This window comes from Dendroctonus ponderosae, unplaced genomic scaffold (assembly GCF_020466585.1).
Source record: "Dendroctonus ponderosae isolate FM_Combo_2020 unplaced genomic scaffold, Dpon_F_20191213v2 Dpon_F_20191213_2, whole genome shotgun sequence".
Taxonomy (NCBI): domain Eukaryota; kingdom Metazoa; phylum Arthropoda; class Insecta; order Coleoptera; family Curculionidae; genus Dendroctonus; species Dendroctonus ponderosae.
The window spans coordinates 17,322,317-17,331,943 of NW_026018165.1; the positions used below are offsets into that span (position 1 = coordinate 17,322,317).

General features: G+C 36.2%; 1 protein-coding gene and 1 long non-coding RNA gene across 4 annotated transcripts in view; one reads left to right on the forward strand and one right to left on the reverse strand.

Annotated features, from left to right (window-relative positions):
- LOC109536707 overlaps positions 1 to 7,977 on the reverse strand; it is a 19,066-nt gene extending 11,089 nt beyond the window's left edge. Inside the window, exon 1 of one of the 3 annotated variants that reach the window (XM_048663486.1) lies at positions 7,752 to 7,977. Coding sequence is in view for 1 of the 3 variants with exons in the window: in XM_048663483.1 (XP_048519440.1) it covers positions 88 to 117 (30 nt within the window). In the remaining 2 variants the exon portion in view is untranslated. Of the gene's footprint in view, positions 1 to 87; positions 490 to 2,593; positions 2,655 to 7,751 lie in introns of those variants that run through there. The other 2 variants (XM_048663485.1, XM_048663483.1) reach the window with 2 other exon arrangements.
- A 789-nt stretch (positions 7,978 to 8,766) lies between these two features.
- On the forward strand, positions 8,767 to 9,475 carry LOC125503357. Its single transcript, XR_007280767.1, has 2 exons — positions 8,767 to 9,083; positions 9,302 to 9,475. It is a non-coding gene; the product is annotated as an uncharacterized LOC125503357 (long non-coding RNA).
- The last annotated feature ends 152 nt before the right edge of the window (positions 9,476 to 9,627 follow it).

Here is a 9,627-nt window from a genome sequence, read left to right on the forward strand (position 1 = left end):
AAGACGCTATTAGGTCAAAGGAATCAATTAAGAATTTGCATCCATTAGGATCGGGTTCGAATGTTGTTTAGGTAATCAGATGCGTACGTGAGAACCCAGAATTAATGGAATAATCATGTCATCAAGGCATGGTACATAACACTCTTAATTTGTCGCATTTGTTCTTCAACGTCCGTTTTTTGTACGGGTAGTCCCTAGGATGAGATTTTTTCTTCTACTGAAGACACAGATGTTTCAGTTAAGTTTCAAAGGTGCCTTGGACACAGTAAAACTAGGTTTGATAGGGACGATATTCTTGTCGCACTGAACTTTCATCTCCGCGCTCTTCGAGAAGTTCATCAGCAAACACAACTTGGTGGTCACAAACTCATCGATTCCTGGGGTTTACACAATACGATAAAGTTTGTTTCACCAAAAATAAAACAAACCGCGCAAAATGCTCAAGCCGCCGAATGCCGCGAGCCATCAACTCTTGACTGAGCTGCATGAGTTTGAGCAACCGCTTTATAGGCATTTCTGGAATTATTCATCGCTATATCAACTTTTATCAGACGTTATTTGTCAACATCTTAATCTAAGGAAAACTGTCCTCAAATCTTCAAAAAAATTCTGATAAACCAAGCGTGGGAACAGCAAACTTGAAATCGCGATCGTGTTTTAGCTCATGCTCGTGCTTCATTTATTTCTCTGCATTGTTAGTTTTTTTCTCGCGCTTTTTAACATGTCTAGCCGCTCTAGTCTAGTCACAGTCTATTAGAATCTTTCGACTCTTGAAGCACTTTTGAAAACATATTAATGTAGTATTTTGTTCGATTTTCATAATGCTTTCGTTTCAAGTAACCTTAAGTAATTATGTCTCCTGTTCTTTATGTCTGTAGTAGGGCTCGGAATTTAAAAAAATCTGAAATTCAAATATTCGTTTAGTGGTTTATTCGAATAATCGAGTATTCTAATATTCGAGTATTCGTATACGGATAAAAAAGTGCCTTTGTCGGCACATTAATTGTAACACCGCGCAAAAGTTGATAACGCGAATCACCAGAACACAGAGACGTAATTTTATATTCATTTGCAGGAAAATAAATGTGATTATTTCCATTTGCTTGTAAATACATGGGTATTTGTTCAAATGCTTGTAGAATATGAATCATTTATTTTATAAAAGTATACAAAGTGCATATAAAGATATTTGCACCTTGTGAGGTTGTTAATGTTGGTTTATTCGAGTATTGGAGTCTTCGAATATTCGTTTATTCGTTCGTTATTCGAATAACATTATCAGTTTTTTCGAAATAATACGATGAATTTGAAAACTAGCCTGAAGTCCAAATTAGAAGCTTATCATGAAAGTAAGCGCACAAACTAGTCAGTAATATCAGTGTTGCATTTATTCTCAAGTTACCTAGACGGCTTACAATTTTCTCACAATCGGGATTTATTTAATGAGTGCATCTGCATATTTTTGCGACGCACCAACCAGTTCTTGGACAACCTTGCAAACTGATCAACTTGACTGATTTATTACTTACTTATTTACTTACTATGCAAAATATCTTAAAGTCGTCAAGTCAAGTTCATATTTTAAAAGCCCGTTTGCAATCACCCCTTTTGCGCTCACTAACATTCGCAATTGCATTTCTGATTTTGATTTTTCCTTCTAAAGTTAGAGATCAAAATTGACTTTAATTTTCGGAATTTTCAGCCATTCTGGTAAATCGCGAATCTAAATATTCCAATCCGCCAAGTAGGTACCTACCGGCAAAAAAACCGAACTCTGTAATAACATAAACGCCGTGCCCATACTAAAGAAGGTTTCCCCAATCAAATATTATACAGGGTGATTCAAAATTAGCGGCATTCCTCCGGAGGTGTTGTCTGGCGGTGTTTTAGGAGTACAGAAAACATATTTAAAAAAGTTAATTGTCATTAAAAACTGAGAAATTTGCAAAAAACTATATTAGAAAAACGGCAACAATGTTGCTGGCTAATTAACATTACGTAAATACCTGTTGCTTCTTAATTATTTCAAACTGTCGTAACAATTGGTAAACAAAAACACAACAAAACGGAGGGTGGGAACTAAATATTTCGAGGTTAGGATAACGTTGTCACTTTGCCGGCGGTGCTGCCAACATTTTTGGTTTAAAAAAGTGGTATACCTGAATTCACACAAACCTTGTGTGTGGTGTGTGTCAACACCATATTCAATATCAAGAACATTTTTCCGAAAAGTTTTCATGTTTGCAGACTTCCTGCTTTTAAAACCATCAGACTCACTTTTCAGTAGGGCAAAACGAAGAAAATCTATAAACCTGGCTACTTTGAAATCATCAGAAAGTTTGGAAAGTTTGTTTGATACTTGTTTAGCACTTGAGTTGCGTTCCTAGGAACAAGAAATCATTGAAAAATGTGAAAAAAACTTGACAGTGAATTGTAACGATCGCTTTTTGCAGATGAAAAACTGTTGAAATAATTTCGAAAATATCAAAAAAAGATGACTCACAACCAAATTCTCACAAGCTTGTGATTCGTACAGAAAGAAAACCCTGAATGACGTTTCACCAGTTAGTACCTGCATACGAGAAAAGATTACCTGTAGATATCCACGGAATATCACTACTAAGATTCACTTCTTACTGCGGAATACTAATGAATTCGCGTGATATGCGAGCTATTTATTATTTTTGCATGGACAGGACGTTTTTCTGAACATTCCACTGCAGCGATATGTTTTCAGACGCAAAAATAGTTTAGTTGGCATTTTATATGTGTACGAAGCGACTGCTCCTTGGAGCTCTAGAAGATATTAACAGTTAAAAATCGATCTTCAACTTTGTTAATACATATACGTATCATTTTGCTGCTGGTCCCATGCTGGATTGGTAGCTTAAAAGTAGAATTTTTACTTCAAACCATGAGAAATTTTGATAGCAAAAAAATCCTCTTCTACAATTTTTTGATGCAAATTCAAGGCGGCAACAATGTTTTTTTGTCATTATCAAGAAGTTACAGGTACTACTTTTGTCAAGAGTAACAATTATCTGATCTGTCAAATTATGACAGTTTGAAGCTTCTTTGAGCTCAGCTCTTTACAGGAGGTACCTGTTTGTTGACATCTGCCATCCGCAACCCTACCCGATGTCATTCAACTTCAACCTCAAACTCTGTGTTTATCTATGGTTACTTGAGCTTTGGATATTTAAGAAGCAACGCAATGTTAATGAGGCAGATTACTTTGAAAAACATTGTTGTCGGCCTTCTGATCCAGTTTTTTGCAAATATCTCCGTTTTTGATGAGAAAAAAACCCCATTTTTCAATCACCCTCTATAAAAAAATTAAAAAACACTGATCCAGGGGTTAARTTCTTATAACCGTCTGAGTAGGTCAATTATTGAAATCTAGCTGGTTTCCCATTGGGAGGTTTGATATGCGAAMAAATCTGAGAGTACCGCCAGTTTGAACCACCCTGTGTGTGCATGCAGGTGGGTGAACTGACTTGYSGCGAATATTTCCGGTGCAACGCCAAGCTGTTGATTACAGCAATTGCGAACGTAGGCAATGCAGTAAGTATAAAGTTTTAGTTGCGTTTTAATATAGCTGTCTTCAGCAAAACAGAGGTCGATCTCATTTTGCAACGCAGCTGCTAAGTTGCAGTCTGTGCTGACATTTTTGTTCGCTAACATAGTTAGTTCTTCATAGTGTCAGTGCAGGGGCGGATCCAGCTTTAAATTCAGGGGGGGTTATGTAGAAAAAATACAGTCTTCTGTTTTGTCATTAGAAAAATGATCGTCGTTTTCTCGAAGTTTCTCAAGAACCATTCGAGCCACAGAATTCGTTTTGGCATCGTTGGATAGAGAATTGAAAAGTCGATTCAGTCGTAACAACGTGAGTGAGTAAATTCGAGTAGTTTTGGTTCAGAAAGCCAAATTTGAATATCAGACATTTAGGTGCAAGATGCCAAGATGCCATGTTTTCCGTGCCATTTTTGCTCATTTCTCGGCGGCTAAATGTGCAAGAACGCTCATTTGTACGTCATTCTAGAGATAAATAAATGGCCTTTTTAAAAAGTGAACCATCGATAAGGAAATGTTGGCAATTTTCTCAAAAAATGCTTGAATTCAAGAAGTTTTAGATTTGCGTGTTTTTTTTTGAGTTGCCAGAGAATTCGTTTTGGCATCGTTGGATAGCGAATTGAAGGGGGGGTCATGACCCCCATGACCCCTCCCCTTGGATCCGCCCTTGTGTCAGTGGATATACAGAGTGATTTGAATTTTGAGTTTAGTGAACACTTGACTCTCGATAATCTTCAGATCTCAGTGAACTCTTTGTATGCTTTCTACTAATAATTTAGAGTAAATTAAATTTTTCAACCCTGGTAGAAATTACGCCATAATGTATGCCCGGCTTACTAACTATTGAACATAATACGCCCAAATTATGTTGAACGCTTGTCACCTAAAATCGCGAACTTAATTCCAAATAAATGTATGTGAATAATTTTAACAATCGCACACGCATGCTTGTGTAATATATATTTTTTTTCTATTAAAGTTAATAATACATCCGTATTTGATTCCCACATTTTTCCTTCAAAACAGTAAAAAACTTAATTAGATACAATAAATTTTCATTCACATCTATAGGAGACATGGGTAAATGATTGACGGAAGTGGCGTCAAATATTACTACCACACGGCAACAGCGCACGGAGCCCCGTTCAGTAGACATTCGTAGTTGTCACGAGTTAACGATCAATGGCCGAGACTGTTTTTTTAAATATTTATTTAAAATTAACAAAGTCGACTGTTAACAAATTGATGCACCAAACTCTTTGGTGGTTTTCAGCTGACTGGCCGTCTTAAAAGCTACCCTTAAAAATGTAAAGGAAATCCTAGCTTAACCTACTGATAAAAAATGCATCTGGTTAATATCTAATCTACCAATATATATGGTTCACACACTTGAAGAAGTAAGTGTTCAGGGTAATCCTTTACAATACGATCTGGTACTAAGATTAAGACTATGCTCACCTTATAGAAAATCTCGTAACAAACAACATTTTTCCTATACATTTTTGGACCTACCGCCGTTTTCCAGGACTTTTCACCCTCTGAAATTCACCAATTTCCAAAACAAAACAACGGTCGCCATGATGGTTCAGCTCTTTGCGTCGGCGTAAATTTTTCGCGTAGTTGCCAGTACTATATTAGCACTTTCTTAACATTACCACTTCCTTCCTTTTCATGTACACAAATCATTTAATATAATTAACTAGTTAATATAAAATAGATAGTAATTAGTAATACCCAGATGATATATTTGCACTACTTTTCCGATTCTCATCATAATTTCCATTAACCGATTAAGAACTAACACGCATTCATAGACATCCATAGAGAAACCAAAGCTGAAAATACTTTATTTTATTTTCTTTGCATGCACACAGAATTATTTTTATATTTCAAACGGCTGGCTGCACTCATCCGGCTAAATTACGCGCACAATCATATGTATGAGCTTATCAGTTTCGTCTATTTCCTGTATGGACGTAATTCTGCTAAGTTTTCAACCTTGAGTGAATTACTTTTTTGTTTTCATTGAAATTTTCTACTTTGGTGGCAGTTCGGCAACATGGCTGACCAGTACGCAATTTTTGGCTGCGCGTACCGTGCGTACAGGCATGTGCGCGTGCCACACCAGACCATACCGTAAAGCATTACTGCGGGCCAACAATTTCGGGACACCCTGTATAAAAAAATGTTGGTCGTAAAGGAGTTCCTGAATTCACTTTTCGGTCGGCACTTTTCAAATCCGCCGATGGTAAAATAGTAAAAGAAATTACAAAAATTCAGAGTGTTTCCCACATGTGGGCAGTGTTGTATTTATTGCATCAAAGCAACTTGATTTATGAACAGGGAACAAGTTCTTTCCAGTTTTCTCGCTTTAGTTATATGAACCATATGGTACTTTCACCATTTGGACCCATATTGACTATTGCCCGTTAGATTTGTTTTGTTATGTACCACACCTTAATCACATGGCTTGCTTACACCGTGATTAATTAATTAATTACTAAATTCTCACGCACGCATCTTTCTATCTAAACGACTTTTGAACCCAAGCCTAATAATTCAAGTTTCAACTTTTGACAAACAAATTCATTAAACTTATCTTTTTTCCACGGCTGAACGCTATCATGAATTGATAAAAGCCGCCCTAAATAAGACGGCTCAACACCATCTGCAGAGATAATGATAACCCTTTTGACTTGTCGTCCCAAAAACGACTATTTTCCAAATTAATCTTATTTTTTCTTTCAATATAAATAATTATACAGGGTGATTCAAAATTGGCGTCATTCCTCTGGGGCTGTTGACTGGCGGTGTTATAGGAGTACAGAAAAACTAGTAAAATAAATTAATTGTTATTAAAAACTGAGAAATTTGCGAAAAACTATATCGGAAATACGGCAGCAATGTGTTTTAAGGTAATCTGCCTAATTAACATTGCGCAAATACCTGTTGATTCGTAATTATTTAAAATTCCGGTAACCATGGGTAAATAGAGAGTGACAATAAGATAGACAAGGATAAACGGTAAATTCAACAGGAATCGTTGAATGACGGAACCTATTTCAAAATGTCAACCCGTTCTCATAACCTCGAATTCTGCGGGGTTTGGTGTTTACATAAATAATCCATACAACACCAAACATTTGAATGGTTAACTTTAAACAAGCTAGTGCATGCTTATCGTCACAGTTTGACAAATTATTGTTATTATTGACAAGAGCTATCCACCTGTAACTATCTGTTAATGGCAAAAAACATCATTGCCGCTGTGCCTTTTCATCAAAAAATTGTAGAAGAGAACTTTTTCAATATCGAAAATTTTCGTAATTTGACAAAAAGATCGTAATTTTTCTTTTTGAATGCTTAAGTACTCCAATATGCTACCAATTAAACATGGAACAATTTAATGCTTAATAGCAAAGTTGAAATTCGATCTTCAACTGTTAATATCTTTGAGAAATTTTGGAAAAAAAAATTTTCCATATTTTTCTCGGACTCCCCAAGTGAGCCTCCATCACCCCTTAAAAGGAATGACGCCAATTTTGAATCACCCTGTATAATAAATATAATAACCTTTCGGCTTCACGCCCCAAAAAAGATGACTCTCGAACCCAAACGTCATCAAATTTTGATATAAAAGAACCGTCTGTTTTGTCCCCAAATGAGACCCTAGTTATGTCAAACTTACTGATCCAGGCGAGTTTTATGGTTCCAAATTACAAAACAATTAATTTCTTTTACTAGTTTTTCTGTACTCCTATAACACCGCCAGACAACACCCCCAGAGGAATGACGCCAATTTTGAATCACCCTGTATAAAAAACCGTATTTCCATTCGTTCGTTAATTTTTGTATAAACAGTTAATTAATAGGTTGATAATGTTCCTTTGAATAAAAACACGTTGTTGCACCGAACTGCTCGGTTTTCCATCAATTTATTGGTATTGTGGGCGTTAGTTTATACTTGTTATAATAATATAAATGATTTGTTACCGATTTACAGAGTGTTAAAATTTAACTTTTGCCACTAGAGTGAGTACCTGCACGCCACCGAATTTGTTCCAGAGAAAAATGGCACGCCACTGTATTTTGATAAGAGTACAAGTCAATATACGAATATTGCAGAAAATTAATATTCAACTACAGTCAAAAAGTTACCCTGTGAAACACGCACTCACCTGATTAATAATTGAAACAGACACTAGCACGAAGGCACACGAATTGTTTGGAGCTTTATTTCTGCGGGCTCTGCTCTAATAGCAACCTCCAATGATCCTCTTTTATATTGGTTTAAAACTACCCCCACCCTCAGATTCTACCCTTGGCAGGTAGTACAAATCTTCCTGGAATATCTCAATAGAACAATTACCCTGTATATCTGTCACTGACAGGTTGTCCTTTTCAAAAGGACAGGTTAACCTGTTTGCCCATATTCAATTGGACGACAGTGGCATCTTCGATAACAAGTGGATCACATTTCAGTCTGCGTTACTTAAATTAATCTATCAGGAAAATACACTAAGGAGCGAAGAAGCAAGAGAAGCTGAGTTATTTTGATGGTTATTGGCCAAGGGCTGTTAACTAGACACTTTATATTTCATTTCTTAAAAATCTGCATTCTCAAAAGAATTCTACCCACTGTCTATTCACCTTTTTGTATATGTCCACCCTGAAAATAAAATTTGGGAATACGAAGGGGAATATAATATAAGTGCGAAACCTTTTGAAAAGATCAGGTGAAAAGAAAGGGATTTCACATTCTCGCAATGGGCCGACTAATTTCACGCCAACCAATTAAAGTTCCTGGTTGTATCACTCTTACCGTTAAGTGCCGACCCTTAGACGTCATACTTGTGTTCCTATAATGAATTTATCGCAGACGGTTTAAGAAGTTCGTTCTATACCGAAGTGTCATAAATCTCGTCTTAATGGTCACCACCCGCAATCTTCCAAGAATAGTTGCTTTGTGAAATCCGAGAGAAATTTTGGGTTGCCATGAATCCGAGGCAAACCCAACTAATTCTAAAATTCTCCGACTAACTTATAGTAGTACTTGACTATAGTTGAAAAAATAAGGGAAAGTCATGCGCAGTGGCTATTAGCTAGTAGTGCCTGTTTAAACCATGCCCTGGGCACTCTCACTTAAAAACCTAACCGAGAACGACTGATTTCATAGTCGCCAGAGGCGCTACAGATTATAAAAAGCTACAGATTAAATCATGAAATAACTCACTGTAGGAAAATATTCTGTGGATGAATTCAATAACGCAAGTCAAATGTCAGATAAATCTTCACCATTGTTGTTTATGGGTTTGTCATGGACAAGACGTCTGTCGATGTTGATTACTCGCTATCATCCAAAGAAAAAGCCTATGCCGATTTTATTCATTTCTGACGATATACTCTGTGATAAGTTGTATGGTTTCGTGCCTCATGCTTCCTGCACATACTGGATTGTATGATATGTTTCCCCATGTTCTCCAATACCTAATTTGTGAATATTTTGTTGGGTAAGTTAAAATCACTTAGCTTATTATTCAGGTGGCATTTTCATCAAGAAACAAATAAATGGAAAACAGGATATTTTTCTCATTAGAGCTAGTTCTTAGCATCGGGTTGCTCACCGCTGAAACCGGTACTTAATACCTCTGTATTATGTAGAATTACAGATTAATATTTAAACAGAAACCTCTGTTCAAAATTAATAATGATATTTTCATATTTTCAGATTACCTTTTTCCTTATCTGTTTTCATAAATCGTCAATAATCTGCGAAGATGGTAGCTGTTTATTGGTTTCTTGAAGGCTGTTAGAAAATGCACGGCTTGTCTAGTTGTTCCTAAAAATGCTCCAAGTATTTATGTAAACAATAAACAACAAGTAATATATACATTTATATGTATTTTTGTGGAGTTGTGTCATTTATTCCTATTATCAGCTGCCCCTTGCGGCACAATAAAAAATAAGCAAGTGTAGTGGGTTCATAATGCAGGTTTGTTTGAATTCTTTAATTCTCAGCCACCAGGGCGCGCCACTTTAGCGACACACTTTCTA